The 21,900-nt window shown below is 42.8% G+C and overlaps 1 protein-coding gene across 5 annotated transcripts in view; it reads right to left on the reverse strand.

Annotated features, from left to right (window-relative positions):
• Nucleotides 1–21,900, reverse strand: part of LOC105476892 (transcriptional adaptor 2A) — a 73,754-nt gene that overhangs the window by 38,648 nt on the left and 13,206 nt on the right. For all 5 annotated transcript variants that reach the window (XM_011733200.3, XM_011733199.3, XM_071082787.1 and 2 more), the window contains 5 exons: nucleotides 17,382–17,488; nucleotides 13,819–13,878; nucleotides 4,270–4,361; nucleotides 2,527–2,684; nucleotides 222–310 (listed from right to left, as the gene is read on the reverse strand). In XM_011733200.3, coding sequence (XP_011731502.1) covers nucleotides 222–310; nucleotides 2,527–2,684; nucleotides 4,270–4,361; nucleotides 13,819–13,878; nucleotides 17,382–17,488 — 506 coding nt within the window. The remainder of the gene's footprint in view (nucleotides 1–221; nucleotides 311–2,526; nucleotides 2,685–4,269; nucleotides 4,362–13,818; nucleotides 13,879–17,381; nucleotides 17,489–21,900) is intronic.

The following is a 21,900-nucleotide window of genomic DNA, read 5'->3' on the forward strand; positions in this document are numbered from 1 at the left end:
GCTGTTTGTTTAAAGAATTTTTCCTGTTCCATATGTGAAAATGTTTACAAGTGAGAAAAGGCACTCAAATGTAAGAAAATGTGGCTGCCTAAAGGTCCTACAAATTACAGTGCTTTGAAAAATCTCCTTTTAGTGGTATGGAATCTATGGGTGAGATAGAAGGCTCATGAGAAATACAAACAAATTTTTCCTACTTTGTACTAAAAACACAGTTATCCTACCTCAATGAAATCTGCTCGAGCTGGCATGTACCCGGCCATGTCCCGAGAAAGCAAGGAGTCAAAGGTAGGTCGGGGAGGGTCATCTGTAGCTGGAAGAATTTAGAAGTTTTCTGAGTTAACTAATACAATATTGGCATGAAAAAATGACATAATAATAGTCCAAGAATAAAAAAATTTTAAATGGTTTTTATAGAAGGAAATGTGAAAAAGATAAAGTATTATGAAAACACATTTTTTTTAAAAGAAAAACCAAGACTCAGGCAATCCTTTAAGTAAATATGGGGAAATTTCTTCTGATTTCTGCTTTTCTAAAATGAAAGGAAACCATGGCTTTTTTCTTTTAATATTACAGAACCTAAATATTTACCATTGGCTTTGGCTCCCTCAACCCTTAGGACGAACCTCAATTTACAAAACTCATCCAACTGAGAGGCAAAAAAAAAAAAAAACAAAAAAACAAAAACACCAAAGGCAGGAAAAAAACAAACACCGGAATTGGAAGTTAGCTGGAATTAAGTCCTAGCTCTAACACACAGTAGTCCCATGACCCTGCACAAACTAACCTTTCTGCATCGGTCTCCTCCAATGTAGACCAAAAGCACTTGCTCTGCCTATCTCACTGGATTGCCATTTGGAAACAAATGGTGTAATGAATTTGAGAACCAAGTGCTAACATCAAAGTGCTATCCAAATAGGAGGTATCAACCAGGCACGGTGGCTCACACCTGTAATCCCAGCACTTTGGGAGGCCGAGGCGGGCAGATCATCTAAGGTCAGGAGTTTGAGACCAGCCTGGCCAATATAGCGAAACCTCATCTCTACTAAAAATACAAAAAATTAGCCAGGTGTGGTGGCATGCACCTGTGGTACCAGCTGCTTGGGAGGCTGAGACACGAGAATCGCTTGAACCCTGGAGGTGGAGGTTGCAGTGAGCGGAGGTTGTGCCACTGCACTCCAGCCTGGGAGACAGAGCAAGACTCTGTCTCAAAAAAAAAAAAGGAGATATTACCAGCCTCTAAGTTAGTCAGCTATAAAACTGTTTCTAAAGAGTACGAGAAAAGAGAAAAGGGAAGGGAAAACATTCATATCTTATTACTTGTGCCCTGGGAGTCATTCAGGAAAGATGGTCATTTGTAATTCATCATGTTTTTGGTTATATTTTATTAAGAGACCCACTGGTCCCACAGGCACGAGATTAAAAAGTTCGCCGTCACTGACACAACCAAGTGAACAAAAATAACAAACCACTTCTTGGACTTGACACTGGGACAATTCATAATAATGAGTCAAATACTGTATTCTCTAAGCAACTTGTATGTATAATCATAAGCTCTCCAAAGGGATTGAAAAAAAACTTGTAACAGCATAGAAAAGATTTTCCCTTTTTGACATCTTATTTTACAAAGGAAACCACTGAAGTTAACCGATATGTTCAAAGGACTGGAGGTAGGTGGAACTACACATTGGCTTCAAGCACCTTGATGTCCCGTATAGAACTCTGACCCTTAGAGTATGTTCCTTCTTTTTTTTTTTTTTTTTTTTTTTTTGAGACGGAGTCTCACGCTGTTGCCCAGGCTGGAGTGCAGTGGCGCGATCTCGGCTCACTGCAAGCTCCGCCTCCCGGGTTCCCGCCATTCTCCTGCCTCAGCCTCCTGAGTAGCTGGGACTACAGGCGCCCGCCACCGCGCCCGGCTAATTTTTTGTATTTTTAGTAGAGACGGGGTTTCACTGTGGTCTCGATCTCCTGACCTTGTGATCCGCCCGCCTCGGCCTCCCAAAGTGCTGGGATTACAGGCTTGAGCCACCGCGCCCGGCCAGAGTATGTTCCTTCTTTGCTACATTTTAATCCTGACTCTTTTTTTTTTTTTTTTTAAGAGACGAAGTCTCACTCTGTCACCCAGGTGGGGGTGCAGTGATATGATCCTGGCTCACTGTAACCTCCGCCTACTTGGTTCAAGTGATTCTCCTACCTCAGCCTCCCCATTAGCTGGGATTATAGGTGTCTGCCACCACATACGGCTAATCTTTACACTTTTAGTTGAGACAGGGTTTCCCCATGTTGGCCAGGCTGGTCTTGAACTCCTGGCCTCAAGTGATCTACCCAACTCAGCCTCCGAAAGTGCTGGGATTACAGGCATGAGCCACCATGCTGGGTCGATCCTCACTCTTAATAGCTGCCATATAACTCCTCCTATCTTCCGTGATATCATTAGCTGTCGAATTAATCAAATCACTGTTTATCTGCTACTGGAACAGGGCCCAAGGATGAGCTAAGTGTCTTTTACCAAGATAGGGAAGCACTTACAGTGAAATGGAATGGCTGTGTCAGCAGTTTTTGCTTCCTCTGCTTGTTTCAGGTTAAGCAGGGTAGATGCAAACAGAGGGTTATTGATGAAATGCTTCATATAGTGCTTCTCACACTCCTCTTTGGTCTTGGTGCACATCTGATTGGCTACATCCTGCCTAGGGGATTGTGGGAAAAAGACAGAAGAAACTGGTACTTTCATTTCCACATAACAGTAAACGCATCATTTGCTCTTTTGATATTTTAAGTCACTAAGCTATTTAATTTAAATAAATTTAAGTCACTAAGCTATTTAAGCTATTTAATTAGCTGAGTATGGTGGTGCACAACTGTTGTTCCAACTACTTGGGAGTCTGAGAAGGGAAGATCCCTTGAGCCCAAAAGTTCAGGGTTACAGTGACTGTGATCACACCACTGCATTTCAGCCTGGGTGATAAAGTGAGACTGTCTTAATAAAAAAGAATCCCTGACTTGAGCCAAGGTAATGGAGAGGTAGAGGTAGAAGTCCTCTCCTCAAGGTCTCTTTTCCACAGCACTTCACTTGTCCTCCCCTAAGACATCACTGTGCTGTTTTGTGTACTTCAATCACTTGTACAGATATTTTGAGTCCCTTGCTAAACTATAAGCTTCCTGAAGGCAGGATGCATCTCATAATTCTTAGCTCTGGTCCACTCACTGCCAAACTTAGTGCCTTACCCACAGCAGACAGAGAAGCTACGTCTTTTTTATGTTCTTTGTTAAGAGGGAAGGAGGACAAACAGAGAGGATTAGCCTATTTTAGACAGCATGGTAAGCAAAAAATGAAAAACTAGGCCAAAGATGACTAGCAAGCTCCTCACAAGTGATTACTTTTCTACCTCCTTTGGTATTCCTCATTGTACACCGTATTTTATGATGCTTAATAAATACTGAATGAATGAATACAAGCAAAATGTGAACTAAATTCAGGTCTGCTTCTTCAGGTCCCTGGACATAAGGGAAGCAGCAGAATTTATTCTGACGAACACCATGAAAGGTTATATACACTAGCAAGTCAGGACAGGGAGGACCTAATTAAGAGTCCCTCACTAATAAGCTACGTAATCACAAGAAATCATTTCAACCCCCTAGGCTTCAGATAATTTGTGAACAAAATATATTCAATAATGTCTCTGCTATCTAGTTCATAAAATAAAATCATCCATATGAAAGTGTTCCCAAAAGATAAAAACAAAAGTGGTAGTATTAAGTGGTGCTGCCCACTAAGGCAACAGCAATGAGTGCTATTCAATTCAGCCGGTGTTGGACTAAGGCAGGTGTTTGAAAGCTAAAAACAGTGAATGCTATCAGGAAGTCTGTGAAACTTGAATCTTAGGTATGACCATCTAGCTAAAGTCTGATTCACTTAAATGACTAGGGCATCTATAACCAACAAAAATTCATAAAATCAGAAGGGAGTAATAACTAACAAAACTAAACTTCCCTACTATTCAGAAAGGAATAATCAATCTTCCCATTGTTGATACATATCCAAAGTGGCCTTTTAAAGCTGCTCAGTCATGGACCACTAAACATCCCATACCCTTGTGACACATTTCGGCACTGGAAAAATAACGTACAGAGGGGACTAACTTGTCTCTAATCATGGGTTGATAGGAAAGCAACATATACTTTCTCTTCCTGAGGCTCCTTCCTTTACTCTTCAACAACAGCTTCTTCTCTGAGCCCACTAGGGCAGGATAACTCTTAACATCAAGCACTTACCAATTTCCAAAGCCACAGTCCATCACAGCTTCTAAAAGGGCCATTTCTTCTTGAGCAGTCCAGCTGGGATCCAGGACAGGAAAATCTGAGGTCTAAGGAGAAAAAAGTTTTGCTTAAGAACAGAGATACAAATGGAATCTAGGTGCCAGGCCTGGTGGCTTACGTCTATAATCCCAGTACTTTGGAAGGCTGAGGCAGGCGGATCACTTGAGGTCAGGAGTTCGAGACCAGCCTGGCCAACATGGTGAAACCCTGTCTCTACTAAAAATACAAAACTTAGCTGGGCATAGTGGCATGCACCTGTAGTCCCAGCTACTCAGGAGGCTGAGGCAGGAGAATCACTTGAACCGGGGAAGCGGAGGTTGCAGTGAGCTGAGATCGTGCCACTGCACTTCAGTCTGGGCGTTGCAACAAGACTCCGTATCAAAAATAAAAAAGAAATGGAATCTTGGAACTTCAACTGTAGTAGTAGTTTATAGTTGAATGATGAGAGATACCTAGGGTACATTCTTATTAGTTGTCCACCTCTCCCACCCATTTCCACCATTAGCTAGAAGGGCCTCCATATCACCTATAAATGCCAAGCAATTCATGCAGATATACATATATTTTCAAACTTAACACAGAGGTACAGATAAATATTTTTGTACACTCCCATTTAGCTAAGAAAGAGGAAAAGACAAATATGTATGTATTCTTTTCAATGGAAGAATAAAACACACTTAAAAAAAAAAAAGGTTACTATGGGGAGGAAGAAAGAGAACAGGGTAGAGAGAAGAGGGATAGAAGCTAGACTTCTCTGAATATTCCTTGCTTGTAGATTTGACTTTGAAACATAAATAGTATAATATTAAACTTTAGGCTGGCCTTAGTGGCTCACGCCATTCCAACACTTTGGGAGGCCGAGGCAGGTGGATCTCTTGAGGTCAGGAGTTCAAGACAAGGCTGGCCAACATGGTGAAACCCCGTCTTTACTAAAAATACAAAAAATTAGCCGGGCGTGGTGGCGGGTGCCTGTAGTCCCAGCTGCTTGGGAGGCTGAGGCAGGAGAATGGCATGAACCTGGGAGGCGGAGCTTGTAGTGAGCCAAGATGGCGCCACTGCACTCCAGCCTGGGGGACAGAGAGAGACTCCGTCTCAAAAACAACCAACCAACCAACCAACCAAAACAAACTCTTGCAGTCTCGTATTTAAATTGAAAGTTTTATTATGAACTCATGTGTTGTATCTTAAAAGAAAAATAATTTCCTAACATTGTTCACTGAAAAGGTCTAGAAAAAAATGACCAACCCAGTAGCAATGAGTAGTTGGGATTACAGGCATGCGCCACCACACCCAGCTAATGTTGTATTTTTAGTAGAGATGGAGTTTCTCCATCTTGGTCAGGCTGATCTCGAACTCCCAACCTCATATGATCCACCCGCCTGGGCCTCCCAAAGTGCTGGGATTACAGGCATGAGCCACCGCGTCTGGCAGCAAAGAAGCTCTTAAAGACTATAAAGGTCATGTAAAAAAATTCAGAAGTCAACTTCCAGAGACTCCTGTTAGCTAAAAATGGAATATTTTGAGCATCAATAAGGATAATAACCACAAATAACTGAAACATCAAATATTTTAAATATGTGGAGGATGCTAGGGAACCAATGCATATTCTCAAAACTAGTAAATAAAGGGAAGTAATCATCATTTCTCTTTCCTGTACAAACGTTACTCAGAGGGACCATGTAATAATAATAAATTTCTAACTCATAAATTAAAATGAGTGATAGAATTAAAAGATTAATGTTTTGCAATCCTTAGTGAATTACCAGATCCAGACAATGGTCCTAAATGAATCTGAAGTAGTCATTAAATGTAACTACTAGTGTATAGGAAACGCAGAAGACAGAGGAACACAATAGTCAACAAAATCCAGACTAACATCTGTAAGACAAACAATCCGGTTTTTAAAAATCAAATAAATAATAAGAAATGAGAGCGAGGAGCTTCCAGGCTGCTGAACACATGGAGGTGGAGGATGGTGTACCCAGAGAGGACAGGAAAGCTCCGTGCCCCTTCCCACATACACCCTGCCTCATGCATCTCTTATAGCTGGCTGCTCATTTTTCTTTTTTTTTTTTTTTTTTTTTTTGAGACGGAGTCTTGCTCTGTAGCCCGGGCTGGAGTGCAGTGGCCGGATCTCAGCTCACTGCAAGCTCTGCCTCCCGGGTTTGCGCCATTCTCCTGCCTCAGCCTCCTGAGTAGCTGGGACTACAGGCGCCCGCCACCTCGCCCGGCTAGTTGGCTGCTCATTTTTCAACATCACCAGTGTTAAATTATGTATCATCTGATATGATAAAATGAGAAGGCAATTCACCTCTCTGTGATCTTCTACCTAAACACCTATAATCCAAATCTAATCATGATAAAATATCAAACCTATGAAGACAAAATTGAGAGACACTGTACAAAATACACTTCGACCTGTCAAGGTCATGAACAGGAAAATCTAAGAAACTGTCACAGATTGGAGAAAACATTATGACTAAATGCAATGTGGGATCTCCAATTGGATCCTGCAACAGAAAACGACATTTGTGGAAAATCTGGAGAAATCTGAATAAAATCTATAGTTACTAGTATTGTAGTAATGTTCATTTCTTTTTCCTTTTTTTTTTTTGAGACCAAGTCTCGCTCCATAGCCCGGGCTGCAGTGCAGTGGCATGATCTCAGCTCACTGCAACCTCCACCTCCTGGGTTCAAGCGATTCTCCTGCCTCAGCCTCCTGAGCATCTGGGATTACAGGCATGTGCCACCATACCTGGCTAATTTTTTGTATTTTTAGTAGAGACAGGGTTTTACCATGTTGGCCAGGCTGGTCTTGAACTCCTGACCTCAAGTAATCCGCCCAACTTGGCTTCCCAAAATGCTGAGATTACAGGTGTGAGGCACCAAGCTCAGCCCTTTATTTTGTTTGAGACAAGATCTTGCTGTGTTGACCAGGCTAGAGTGCACTGGTGTGATCATGGCTCACTGTAGCCTCAAACTCCTGAACTCAAGCAATCCTCCTGCCTCCACCATCCAAGTAGCTAAGAATACAAGCACGTGCAACCACACTCACCTAATTTTTAAATTTTTCTGTAGCAATGGGGTCTTTCCAGATTGCCCAGGCTGGTCTCAAACTCCTGGACTCAAACAATTCTCCCACCACAATCTCTCAAAGTGCCGGAATTACAGGAAAGAGCCACCACACCCAGCCAATGTTCATTTCTCAATTTTGACAAATGTACTATAATGTAAGATGTTAACATTTGGGGAAGCAGGATGAAGGATATACGGGAACTCTCTGTACTACATTTGCAACTTCAGTAAATCCAAAACTGGCTGGGCTCAGTGGCCAGCCAGTAATCCTAGCACTTTGGGAGACCAAGGTGGGAGGATCCCTTGAGTCCAGGAGTTTGAGACCACCCTGGACAACATGGCAAAACTCCATCTCTATTTCTCTATATATTTAAGAAGATAAAATTTAAAACATAATTATTCTAAAACAAGACCAAAAAAAAAAAAAAAAAAAAAAAAAAAGAAATGAGAGAAAGGGAAGGAAATCCCATACAGAATAGAAAACACGTAAGAGGCAAACAGTTGGAAAATTGAAATGTGTGAATCTTATTTGTATCTGAATTAAACAAACTGCAAAAAGTAAAAAAAAAAAAAAAAAAAATTGTAATACCACACTACACTGACTAAAATAGCTAAAATCAATGAAACTGACAATGCCAAACGTTGGCAAGCACACGAAGCAATCAGAACTCTCGTATATGGTCAACAGAGGTGTAAAATGATACAAACGCTTTGGAAAACTTGCCAATCATTTCTTTAAAAGTTAAACAATCATTTACTCTATGACCCAGCAATTTCACTCCTAGGTATTTATCCAAAAAACAGTGAAAACATATGTACATAGAAAGCTTTATACAGGAATATTCATTGCAGCTTTATTCACAATAGCTCAAACCTGGGCAAGGCCCAGGTGTCCATCAAAGGGAGAACGGATAAAAAACTGTATTGTGTTCATACAACAGAATATTACTCAGTAATTAAAAGAAATGATTAGTAGCAAATGTACTAGTAACATACACAACATGAATAAAACTCAAAAACATGCTGAGTGAGGCCGGGTACGGTGGCTCACGCCTGTAATCCCAGCACTTTGGGAGGCCGAGGCGGATGGATCACCTGAGGTCATGGGTTCAAGACCAACGTGGTCAACATGGTGAAACTCTGTCTCTACTAAAAATACAAAATTAGCTGGGTGTGGTGGTGGGCGCCTGTAATCCCAGCTACGTGGGAGGCTGAGGCAGGAGGATTGCTTGAACCTGGGAGGCGGAGGTTGCAGTGAGTCGAGACTGTGCCATTGCACTCCAGCCTGGGCAACAGAGCGAGACTCTGTCTCAAAAAAAAAAAAAAAAAAAAAAAAAGCTGAGTGAAAGAAACTAGAAACAACACAAGTGTACATACAGTATGATTCCATATATATGCAGTTTTAGAATATGCAAAACCAATCTATGCTGATTTTTAAAAAAAATTAGAACAGTGATTGTTTCAGGGGTAAAAAAGGCAGCAGGTGTTTTAGATATTAAGCCTTTATGAAATGACTGGCGGAATGTGAAAAGTGACTAGAATTACATAGAGACCTAATGAAACACTTAAAGATGAAATAATATACTGCCTAGGGTATTTGCTTCAAAATAATCTAGAAAGGTGATGGTTTAGGCCAGGTGCGGTGGCTCACGCTTGTAATCCCAGCACTTTGGAAGGCCGAAGTGGGCAGATCACCTGAGGTCAGGAGTTCAAGACCAGCCTGGCCAACATGGCGAAACCCCATCTCCACAAAAATAAAAAAATTAGCCGGGCATGGTGGTGTGTGCATGTAATCCCAGCTACTCGGGAGGCTGAGGTGGGAGAATTGCTTGGATCCAGGTGGCGCAGGTTGCAGTGAGCCGAGATCAACCCATTGCACTCCAGCCTGGGTGACAGGGAAAGTTGATGGTTTAGATAAAGTAAGATTGGCCATGAGTCGATAATTTTAAGCGCTAGTGATGGGTAAATAAACGGAAATTGATTACCACTATGTTGATTACAATGATGACGACATTTTTATCTGAGCATGTACTGTGAATATGCCTAGCACATGAGGTATTATGAGATCCAAGAGAGAAATTTTGGAGTCTATGTCTATACTAAATTCATAGCCCTCTTGGGACTTTCAGCCTAAGTACATCACGTGGAGCCAAGAGCCACCCTCACTGTGCCTAATCTGAATGCCTGAACCACAAAACAGTGGGAGATAATAAAATGGTCATTTTTAAGCATGAGGTTTTGAGGTAGCTGGCAATAGATAACCAAATATCATTCTCTCTTGTGTATATCTGAACTTTTCTATAATAACAAGTAAAACAAATAATGACACAAGACATCTGCAGATTACACAGGCACTTAGAACTTGTTATAACTTTTTTTAATGACAAAAAAAAGTGTCATGATTTGTGAAATTACACTACCAATAAGCAACACATTTTCATCTGAGCACGCACTACGAATATGTCTAGCACATGAGGTATTATGAAATCCAAGAGAGAAATTTCAGAGTCTATACCCTAAATTCATAATCACTCTCAATTCAGCAAGTACCAAAAGACAAGTAAATATGACAACGCACACATTAGTTGAAGAGACTGTTATTTGTAAAACTGTATTTTAGAATATTGTTTCTCAACCAACTTTACTGTGAGATAAACTATAAAAACTTTCTACATCACAGACACACCAAAAAAGGCACAAGACAGTTTTACATAAAGTTTAATTAATATTATTCAACTCGGGGACCAAACCTCAGCACTTCTGAACCACAATCTCTCATAGAAGAGTTTAGGAATCTACATTTATAAGAAACTCCCAGGCAATTCTTATGTACTGAAGTTTAAGAATCACTGGTATAAAAGGGTGTGGCAGAAAGAGCTGCCTTGACTTGTTCAAAGTTCTAAGAATTACAAGACAAAAATAGGCATAGAATTCAGAAATCCTGGTTAACGCACCACCTACCACAGCATGAGTAACTCCCAAAAATACAGCACTGTGACATGACAAAAGTACTGAAAACCATTTAAAGTTATCTGAGGCTTCATATGCAAAAAAATCAAGTTTTGTGTAGAAAGCTAAAATTTGGTCATCATGCCTATAGAAGGAAAGATTCACTGGGCATAAATAAGGTGGGCCACAAAAAGGAAGTATTAGTAACCCCCAAAAGCTCCCCAAAGTAAAGGACAGTACTCTGAAATGTGATTGTATGGGTGTTGAATATGTGAGAAAAGGATGATGTAATCAGAATTAAGTGGATGTGGAGTGAAACTTAGTCAGTGCTTTCAGCATTATGAAGAAGACATGATGCCTAGAATAGCTAAAGAAAGCTCATGGTCAGCTTTCCTAAAGTGAATAAGCATGACTACCAACCTACCCAAGCCATACTGAATTATCCCTTAAGGAATTATTTCACAACATGAATGAATAAATTTGTATTCTGGCTCTAGGTATTCTCGCATTAATTTGGGAAAAACAAACCAGTTTTCTGAAGACCTGATAACCTTGGTGAAATTAACTCAAATCCACAGCTACTTTGAACAGTCTCCTAACCCTTCATTTTTGCAATTAAAGGGGGAAAAAAATTTATTCCAAGTCTTACAATTACTGAAGCCATTAGTTAAAAGACTGAAATTGTTTAAAGATGGAAAGAGGAAGGCCAGCTAGTTGGCTCCCAAGGACTCTAACTAGTTCTCTGATTAATTCATTGTGGCCTAGAATCTGACCCTGAATATTATAAGCCCAGAAACTCATTTTAATAGGACTCCACCAGTAGTCAGGCTCAGAGATGCTGAGTCACCCTTTCTAAACTTTTAAGAGACTGAAGTAAATATACCACAGTGCTGTAGGAGGCCCAATTCTAAAGATGTTCTCTGGCTGGGCATGGTGGCTCATGTCTACAATTCCAGCACTTTGGGAGGCCAAGGTGGGAGGATCATTTGAACCCAGGAGTTCGAGACCAGCCTGGGCAACATGGAGAAACCCTGTCTCTATTCTTTTTTAATAAATAAATAAAATAAAAATAAAGATGTTCCCCTCATCCTAAGATTCCTGTTTTCTGATTATTCCATCAAACACTAACGAGGTACTGCTGGGAAAGGACTTTACAGATGGAATAAAGGTTACTAATCAGCTGACCTTGAAGGAAAGATTATCCTGGATTACCCAGATGGGCCCAATGTAATCCACATGAATCCTTACACGTAGCTGAGGTGCCTGCTGCGGTGACTCACACCTGTAATCCCAGCACTTGAGGAGGTTGAGGATTGAGGTGGGAGGATCCCTTGAGCCCAGGAGCTCGAGACAGCCTGGATAACAAAGAAAGACCTGTCTACGAAAATCTTTTTTTTTTTCGGAGATGGAGTCTCCCTGTCGCCCAGGCTGGAGTGTAGTGGCGTAATCTCGGCTCAGTGCAACCTCCACCTCCCGGGTTCATGCCATTCTCCTGCCTCAACCTCCTGAGTAGCTGGGAATACAGGCGCCCGCCACCATACCCGGCTAATTTTTTGTGTTTTTAGTAGAGACGGGGTTTCACTGTGTTAGCCAGGATGGTCTCGATCTCCTGACTTTGTGATCTGCCTGCCTTGGCCTCCCAAAGTGCTGGGATTACAGGCGTGAGCCACCACACCCGGCCTACAAAAATTTTTTTTTAATTAGCCAGGCATGGTGGCTTGTGCCTATAGTTCCAGCTAGTCAGGTAGCTGAGGTAGGAGGATAGCTTGAGCCTGGGAGGTCGAAGCTACAGTGAGCTGTGATTGTGCCATTCCTCTTTAGCCTGGGTGATAGAGTGAGACCCTGTCTCAAAGCAGAAGAGGAAAGCAGAAGAATCACTCATAAAGATTCAGCACAGGAAAAATAAGGCAGTGAGAGAGGTCATAGAGATTCCCTGGATTTCATCAACAACCTCAAGGACTTCCTGTGCTCCTGGCTTTGAGAATGGAGAAAGGCGGCCCAGAGCCAGGGAATGCAGACAGCCTGTGGAAACGGAGAACATGCCCTGATCAAAACAGTGGCATCCTTCCTAAAACCTTAAGGCATTGAATTCTGCCAACAACCTGAAAGAACCTAGAGGTGGATTCTACCCCAGGGCCTTCAGGTGAGAGGCCAGGCTGGCCAACATCTTCATTTCAGCCTTATGGAACCTGGAGCAAACCTGTTGAGCCTAATGATCTTCTGATCCACAGAACCTGTGAGACAAATTTGTGTCGTCTTAAGATATCTAAGTTTTGGTAATTTGTTATAGCACCAATAGAAAACTAATATAGATTAATCTACTATGTGAAATTTTAACTGTCGAGCCTGCCAGCATCCTTTCCTGTAAGAAAAACTACATGGGGGCCAAATGTCAGAAAACTGCTTGAAGGAGGAGATTTAGTTATATGCTTAATATGCTCTGATAACTGACAAAACTCTGACAAAACTATCTTTCTTTTGTCTTTTTTTTTGAGACGAAGTCTCACTCTGTCACCCAGGCCGGAGTGTAGTATTGCGATCTTGGCTCACTGCAACATCTGCCTCCCAGGTTCAAGCGATTCTCCTGCCTCAGACACCCAAGTAGCTGAGATTATAGGCGCACATCACCACATCTGGCTAATTTTTGTATTTTTAGTAGAGATGGGGTTTCACCATATATTGGCCAGGCTGGTCTTGAACTCCTGACCTCAAGTGATCCGCCCAACTCGGCCTCTGGAAGTGCTGGGATTACAGGCGTGAGCTACCGTGCCTGGCTGACAGAACTATCTTGACAAAGGTATATATACCCGTCAAGCAGACTGGATATTCACTTTGGCTTATTAAACCACCCACTCCCATGGCCAGGGCTTGGAAGGACACTATGAACATTCTTATCCTTCTTTAAAGGTGGCAATACAATTAATCTATAGTCAAGTCTTATTCAGGTTATAAACCAGTCTTCCTCTTTGGCGATTTTATATATTAACTCATTTGCTGTGTTCACTTTATAACCTGACTGTCAGAAGGTAACTAATTTTCCCCAAGGCAAGCAAATGAACTGCTTGACAAAAACACCACTGTCCACATGAACCACATAAAAATACCATGAGCACACAGTGACAACACATTGGCTATATTTATCAATGAGCTTAAAAAGCAGCATCTTTAAAAAGCACCTGTTATCCTCATATCAAAAGTATTTCCTTTGAATACTTTCCAAATTTCAAACAAAAATCTGAGTATATAAAACTATTTTTGTGCTTAAATACCTTGATAGGTCCACAAAACCCTAAAAGACTTATTGGATAATAATTACCTATTTCCAAAGGGGAGAAAAGGTAAAGACATTCAGAGATTAAGAAAACTAATTCCCAGAAATCCAAGAGAGCTTAAAGAAAGAGAAAAATGGAAAAGAAAAACTACTTCCTAGTCTAATTCTTGAAAAAAGTGAACAGAAATTCCCAGAAACTTCATCATTACCATTATTTCATAAGTATGATCGCTTTGATGTTTCTTGTACTCAAACCCTCGAGTGAAACACTGCAAAGAAAGAAAAATTAAGTTAGCAAAATCTACTTTCTTAAAGGACAGAGGTGGTTTGTGTTATTTTCTTCTGACAAGTTTGGGTTTTTTAAATTTTATTTGTGGAGACAGGGTCTCGTTCTGTCACCCAGGCCGAAGTGCAGCGGCACCATCATAGCTCACTGTAGCCTTGAACTCCTAGGCTCGAGGGATCCTTGTACCTCAGTCTCCCAAAGTGCTAAGAATATAGGTGTGGGCCACCATACCACTTCTTATCAAGTTTTTTTTTTTTTTTTTTTTTTTTTTGGAGACAGAGTCTTGCTCTGTCATCCAGGCTAGAGTGGGGCAATCTCGGCTCACTGCAACCTCCGCCTCCCAGGTTCAAGCGATTCTCCTGCTTCAGCCTCTTGAGTAGCTGGGATTACAGGGACCCGGCACCACACTCAGCTAATTTTTGTATTTTTAGTAGAGACGGGATTTCACCATCTTGGCCAGGCTGGCCTCGAACTCCTGATCTTGTGATCCACCTGCCTTGGCTTCCCAAAGTGCTGGGATTACAGGCATGAGCCACAGAGTTCGGCCAACAAATTTTTAAGGATTCATTTAATCTTGTCTGCAGCTGCAACAGAATGGCGGAATCATGATCACAGCTTTTCAGTGGCACTCACAGAGAAAAAACAAGTCTGAAAAAAAGACTTTTTCCTAAAACAACTCTTTTGAGAAGAGCATACGCCCTGGAATCACAATCATACAGCCTAAATTTGAATCCTGGCTCTGTAATTGTATTTCAGCCATTCTAAGATAAATATTTTTTCATATTTTAAACTCTGGGCTGGGCATCGTGGCTTGTACCCATAGTCCTAGTTACTCAGGGAATCCCTGGCTGAGGGAGCAGGATCATTGAACCCAGGAGGTAGAGGTTGCAGTGAACTATGACTACACCACTGTACTCCAGGCTGAGCAGCAGAGCAAGACTCCATCTCTAAAAAAAAAATTCTTTAATTTTTTTTAAAGAAAAATAAAAAGTCCCTAAAGTAGGCCAGGAGTAATCCTAGCATTCTGGGAGGCTGAGGCGACAGGACTGCTTGAGCTCAAGAGTTCCAGACCAGCCTGAGCAACATGGCGAGACCCTTTCTCCACAGGAAAAAAAAAAAAAAAAATTAGCTGGGCATGGTGGCACAAGCATGTAATCCCAGATACTTGGGAAGCTGAGGTGGAAGGATCGCTTAAGCCTGGACGATAGAGGTGGCACTGAACCATGATTGTGCCACTGCACTCCAGCCTAGGGGACACAGTGAAACCCTGTCTCGAAAAAATTAAAAAACTCTCTGAAATCAAGATTCATCTTAACGAAAGTACATCACAACTTTTATCAGCCATTTTTACATTTTAACATTTCTGAAATTGAGGTGCTTCTTATAATCAATGGTGTCTTAGATCTGATAAAATATGGTATTTGCTGTGTGACCTTGAACAAGTTACTTAAACTCTCTTAGCCTAAATTTCTTCATCTATAAAATGGGGATACTAATCATAGGTACTTCATAGGATTACAGTGATGATTTAAGGGTTAATTCATGTAAAGTACTCAAAGTGGTGCCTGGTACAGAGTTAAGTACTTATAATTAGTATTTCTACTACCATTATCACCCACAAAAATTGTTTCTTTCCTTGTCATCTGTACAGAGATCAGTCTTCAACAAGACAATAAACAGTGTCATCAAAAGGAATAATCTTCCAGTTCTGTTTCCTATAATTTGAATACTTTAACTTAAAAAAACAGTGTTATGGCTGGGCGTGGTAGCTCACGGCTGTAATCCCAGCACTTTGGGGGCTGAAGCGGGAGGATCACTTGAGGTCAGGAGTTCGAGACCAGCCTGGCCAACATGATAAAACCCCATCTCTACCAAAAATATAAAAAATTAGCTGGAAATAGTGGCGTACACCTGTAACCCCAGCTACTCGGGAGGTTGAGGCAGGAGAATCCCTTTAACCCGGGAGGCAGAGCTTGCAGTGAACCGAGATCACGCCACTGCACTCCAGCCTGGGTAACATAGCAAAACTCTGTCGCGGAAAAGAAAAAAAACACAAAAAACAGCCAGGCATGGTGGCTCACGCCTGTAATCCCAGCACTTTGGGAGACCGAGGCAGGCAGATCACCTGAGGTCTGGAGTTCCAGACCAGCCTGACCAACATGGAGAAACCCCGTCTGTACTAAAAACACAAAATTAGCCGGGTGTGGTGGCGCATGCCTGTAATTCCAGCTACTCGGGAGGCTGAGGCAGAAGAGTCGCTTGAACCCAGGAAGCGGAGTTTGCAGTAAGCCAAGATCACACTATTGCATCTAGCCTGGGAAACAAGAGCAAAACTCCGTCTCAACAAAACAACAACAACAACAACAAAACAGTGTTAACTATTAGGGTTTTGTTTGTTTTTTGAGACACAGTCTTGCTCTGTTGCCCAGGCTGGAGTGCAATGGGCGATCTCGGCTCACTGCAACCTCCGCCTCCCAGGTTCAAGAGATTCTCCTTGGCCGGGCGCGGTGGCTCACGCCTGTAATCCCAGCATTTTGGGAGGCCGAGGCGGGCAGATCATGAGGTCAAGAGATCAAGACCATCCTGGCCAACATGGTGAAACACCGTCTCTGCTAAAAATATAAAAAATTAGCTGGCCATGGTGGCACACGCCTGTAGTCCCAGCTACTCAGGAGGCTGAAGCAGGAGAATCACTTGAACCTGGGAGGCAGAGGTTGCAGTAAGCCGAGATTGTGCCACTGCACTCCAGCCTGGTGACAGAGCAAGACTTCATCTCAATAAAAAAAAAAAAAAGATTCTCCTGCCTCAGCCTCCCAAGTAGATGGGATTACAGGCACCTGCCATCATGCCCAGCTAATTTTTTATTATTTCTGTAGAGACGGGACTTCACCATGTTGGCCAGGCTGGTCTTGAACTCTTGACCTAAGGTGATCTGCCTGCCTTGGCCTCCAAAAGTGCATGCCACTGTGCCTGGCCAAGTATTAGGTTTAAACACAGATGTGGACTAATCAACAGTCTGTCTCATCTAACTGCTCTGTTTCTCAACTTCCACTGGTAAAACGTATAATGAAAAATTGGGGCTGGGAGCAGTGGTTCACGTCTGTAATCCCAGAACTTTGGGAGGCTGAGGTGGGTGGATCACGAGGTCAGGAGTTCGAAACCACCCTGACCAACACAGTGAAACCCCATCTCTACTGAAAATACAAAAATCAGCTGGGCGTAATGGTGTGTGCCTGTAATCCCTACTCAGGAGGCTGAAGCAGGAGAATTGCTTGAACCTAAGAGGCGGAGATTGCAGTGAGCAGAGATCACACCACTGCACTCCAGCCTGGGCGACAAAGTGAGACTCCGTCAAAAAAAGAAAATCGGGAGAAATAGATTTAATAAGATATAGATCTCCTTAGCAGTTGACAGTAATCTCTGAAATATTACATCATAAAAAATAGCATAAAACTGGGCTAGGAGAGGCCAGCATTAGTGAGTTACCTGCAAGCAGAGGAAAAAAGGAGGTGGCCCACATTCAGCACACTTGATATAAGGCTCCATGAGGTAGGAGGAGCAGCCTCGGCAAGGTGGCTTATCAGAGGGATCATCTAGAACAAAGAGAAAACAAATGCACATTTCAGAACACTTTATGGTTATCTTAAGTGCAAAAAGGTGAAAATCCCCAAATGACCACACAAGTAGTGAGTTGAATTGAAAAGTTCATGGAGACAAGATGAGCTCATTACAAATTAAAAAAAAAGCAAAAATTACGCTCCTTTTAACTTCAGGGCAGCAATGTTCCTTTTCACACAGCATTTACATAGATATGGACCCTGCAGAGAAATTTACAAGCATATATTTGTTCATTTATTTATACATTTTTAGAGACAGGGTCTTGCTCTGCCACCCAGGCTGGAGTGCAGTGGCTTGACAATAGCTCACTGTAACCTGAAACTCCTGGGCTCAAGGGATCCTCCTGCCTCAGCCTCCCAAGTAGTTAGGACTACAGGCACATGCCACCACACCTGGTTAATTTTTTGTAGAGGCGACGTCTCACCACGTTGCCCAGGCTGGTCTTGAACTTTTGGATTCAAAGAATGTTCCTGCCTTGGCCTCTCAAAGCTCTGGGATTACAGGTATGAGCTACCATGCCCAGTCACGAACACATTTTTAACTGGAAGTTTCATAATATCCCAAACTTATTTTTCCAGGAGCATAAAATGGACACATACCTACACATACAATATAAAGAAAATCTGACAAAATGTTAATGATTGCTGAATCTAGGTAACAAGCATATAAATAATCACTGTAGGCTGGCCACGTTAGCTTACCCTGTATTTCCAGCACTTTGGGAGGCCAAGGCTGGTGCATCACCTGAGGCCAGAAGTTTGAGACCAGCCTCGCCAACATGGCAAAACCCTGTCTCTACTAAAAATACAAATAGCCAGGGATGGGGGCACAGCCTATAATCCCAGCTACTTGGGAAGTTGAGGCACAAGAATCACTTGAACCCGGAAGGCAAAGGTTGCCGTGAGCCAAGATTGTGCCACTGCACTCCAGCCTGGGCGACAGAGCTAGACCCTGTCTCAAATAATAATAATAATAATAATAACAATAATAATAATTGGCTGGGCATGGAGGCTCACGCCTATAATCCTAGCACTTTGGGAGGCTGAGGCAGGCAGATTACCTGAGCTTGGGAGTTTGAGACCAGCCTGGGCAACACAGTGAAACCCTGTCTCTACTGAAAATACAAAAAAATTGGCCAGGCGCAGTGGCTCCTGCCTGTAATCCCAGCACTTTGGGAGGCCGAGGTGGGTGGATACTGAGGTGAGGAGTTCAAGACGATGGTAAAACCCCATCTCTACTAAAAACACAAAAATTAGCTGGGTGTGGCGATACACACCTGTAATCTCAGCTACTCGGGAGGCTGAGGCAGAAGAATCGCTTGAACCCAGGAGACAGAGGTTGCAGTGAGCCGAGATTGCGCCACTGCACTCCAGCCTGGGCGACAGAGTGAGACTCCGTCTCAAAAAAAAAAAAAAAAAAAAAAAATTAGCCAAGCATGGTGGTGTGCACCTGTAGTCCCAGCTATGCAGGCGCCTAAGGCAGGAGAACTGCTTAAACCCGGGAGGCGGAGGTTGCAGTGATCCGAGATCGTGCCACTGCACTCCAGTCTGGGCGAAAGAGACAGACTCCGTCTTTAAACAAAATAAAAAAATAAAAAATAAAAATCATCATCACTGTACTGTTCTTTTGACTTTTCTATTTAAGTTTAAAATTTTTCTTTTTTTTTTTTTTTTTTTTGAGACAGAGTCTGGCTCTGTCGCCCAGGCTGGAGTGCAGTGACCAGATCTCAGCTCACTGCAAGCTCCGCCTCCCGGGTTCACGCCATTCTCCTGCCTCAGCCTCCCGAGTAGCTGGGACTACAGGCGCCCGCCACCTCGCCTGGCTAATTTTTTGTATTTTTTAGTAGAGACAGGGTTTCACCGTGTCAGCCAGGATGGTCTCGATCTCCTGACCTTGTGATCCGCCCGTCTCGGCCTCCCAAAGTGCTGGGATTACAGGCTTGAGCCACCGCGCCCGGCCTAAAATTTTTCATAACAAAAAGTTGGGGCAAAAAAGAGACAACTCCTTTATTTTTTTGAGATAGGGTCTCACTCTGTCACCTAGGCTGAAGTGTGGTTGCACGATCATGCCTCAATGTAGCCTCAACCTCCCAGGCTCAAGTGAGCCTCCCACCTCAGCCTCCTAACTAGCAGGGATTACAGGCACAAGCCACCACACCTGGGTAATTGTTTAAAATGTATTTTCTATAGAGACAGAGTTTCACTACGTTGCCTAGGCTGGTCTTGAATTCCTGGGCTCAAACGATCGCAGGAATTTGAGCTGCCTCAGCTTCCTAAAGTGTTGGGATTACAGGTATGAGCCACCACACTCAGCTAGTGTCTAAATACGTCTCCTCTAAACACATGTCTTGGAATATACTATTTTATATTTGAGTTCGGATTTTTTTTTTCTTGAGACAGGGTCTTCCTGAGAGAGGATCTTGGACTGTTGCCCAGACTGGAGTGCAGTGGCGTGATCATAGCTCACTGTGGCTTCAAGCTCCCCAGACTCAGGTGATCCTCCCACCTCAGCCTCCCAAAAAGAGGTACAGACTTGCACCACTGCACCTGGCTCAATTTTTAATTTTTGTAGAGACAGGGTCTATGTTGCCCACGCTGGTTTTAAGAAGTCCTCCTGCCTCAGCTTCCCAAAGTGGTGGAATTATAGGTGTGAGCCACTGCACCTGGTTCTGAGTGGGAATTTAAACCCAGAAAGCTTCCTCCCTTTCTCCCATGGTAAGTACATAACACAGTAGATCTTCTACTCCAATGACAGTGGTATGTCTCCAAACTATTAAGACAAGGAGCATAATCCAAACTCTCAAAAATCATAAAAATGCAGATATATGTGTCCTTGGTTGCCCCAAACTTGGCCTCTAGAGTCACGGCAACCTAGCAAAATTGTTCTCTATGATCAATCACAAGAATCTAAGAGAAGAAAGGCTTTGAAGGTAGATGAAGGAATTTAATTTGTTCAGCCTGGAACAGGATTTCTCACATTCTGTAATAGTATTTGCCTCCCTAAAGTCCAAGAAACACTCTTCAAGGTACCTTTCCCTCTTTCAAGTGATGATCACTGTTCTCTTTATTTGTTTTTAAGAAGATATAGAGGGTGGGCATGGTGGCTCAAACCTATAATCCCAGCACTTTGGGAAGCTGAGGTGGGTGGATCACTTTAGCTCAGGAGTTCAAGACTAACCTGACCAGCATGGCAAAACCCCATCTCCACTAAAAATACAAAAATTAGCCAGGTGGTGGGCGCCTGTAATCTCAGCTACTCAGGAGGCTGAAGCAGGAGAATCGCTTGAACCCGCGAGGTAGAGATTGCAGTAAGCTGAGATTGCGCCATTGCACTCCAGCGTGGGTGACAGGAGCGAAACTCCATCTCAAAAAAAAATAAAAATAAAAAGACACAGAAGAAAATGACAAAAGAAAAAAAATGTACTCCTGGCAGTAGCTTTCAATTCAATATATGAAACTGCAGCTACTCCATTCCCCCCATTTTAAATTTTAATACAGAAGAACAAATCTTGCTATGTTGCTCAGGCTGGTCTCAAACTCCCAGCCTCAAGTGATCCTCCTGCCCCAGCCTCCCAAAGTACTGTGATTACAGGAGCCACTACGCCGTGCCAAAAACTGTTGTATATTAAGTGATAGATGCCAACTTCTACCAAGTTACCCTCTTCCTCACTTCCTGTTAATGATATAAGCTTGCTTCTCTCTTGCCTCCAACTATCCTATTTTTAAAAAAGGCATCAGCCATTGAGCAAAGTGTTTTGTTTTGTTTTGTTTTTTGAGATGGAGTCTCGCTCTGTCACCCAGGTTGAAGTGCAGTGGCAAGACCTTGGCTCACTGCAACCTCCGCCTCCTGGATTCAGGTGACTCTTCTCCCTCAGCCTCCCGAGCAGCTGGGACTACAGGCGCACACCACCAAGCCCGGCTAATTTTTTATACTTTTAGTAGAGACGGGGTTTCACCATATTGGCCAGGTTGGTCTCGAACTCCTGAAAAGTGGTCTTTATTTATTGTTTTGTTGAGACAGTGTCTCACTCTGGTTACTCAGGCTGCAGTGCAATGGCTTGATCTCAGCTCACTGAAACCTCAGTCTCCCATGTTCAAGCAATTCTCATGCCTCAGCCTCCCAAGTACCTAGGATTATATGTATGTGCACTATGCCCAGCTAAATTCTGTATTTTTAGTAGAGGTGGGGTTTCCCCATGTTGCCCAGGCTGGCCTTGAACTCCTGGATTCACATAGTCCACCTGGCTTAGCCTCCCAAAGGGCTAGGATTGCAGGCCCAAAGTGATTTTTTTAAATCCTTATGTCAAGAAGCGGTTATTGGGCGGGGCACAGTGGCTCATGCATGTAATTCCAGCACTTTGGGAGACCAAGGTGGGTGGATCACTTGA

This window comes from Macaca nemestrina, chromosome 17, assembly GCF_043159975.1.
Source record: "Macaca nemestrina isolate mMacNem1 chromosome 17, mMacNem.hap1, whole genome shotgun sequence".
In the NCBI taxonomy this organism is placed as follows: domain Eukaryota; kingdom Metazoa; phylum Chordata; class Mammalia; order Primates; family Cercopithecidae; genus Macaca; species Macaca nemestrina.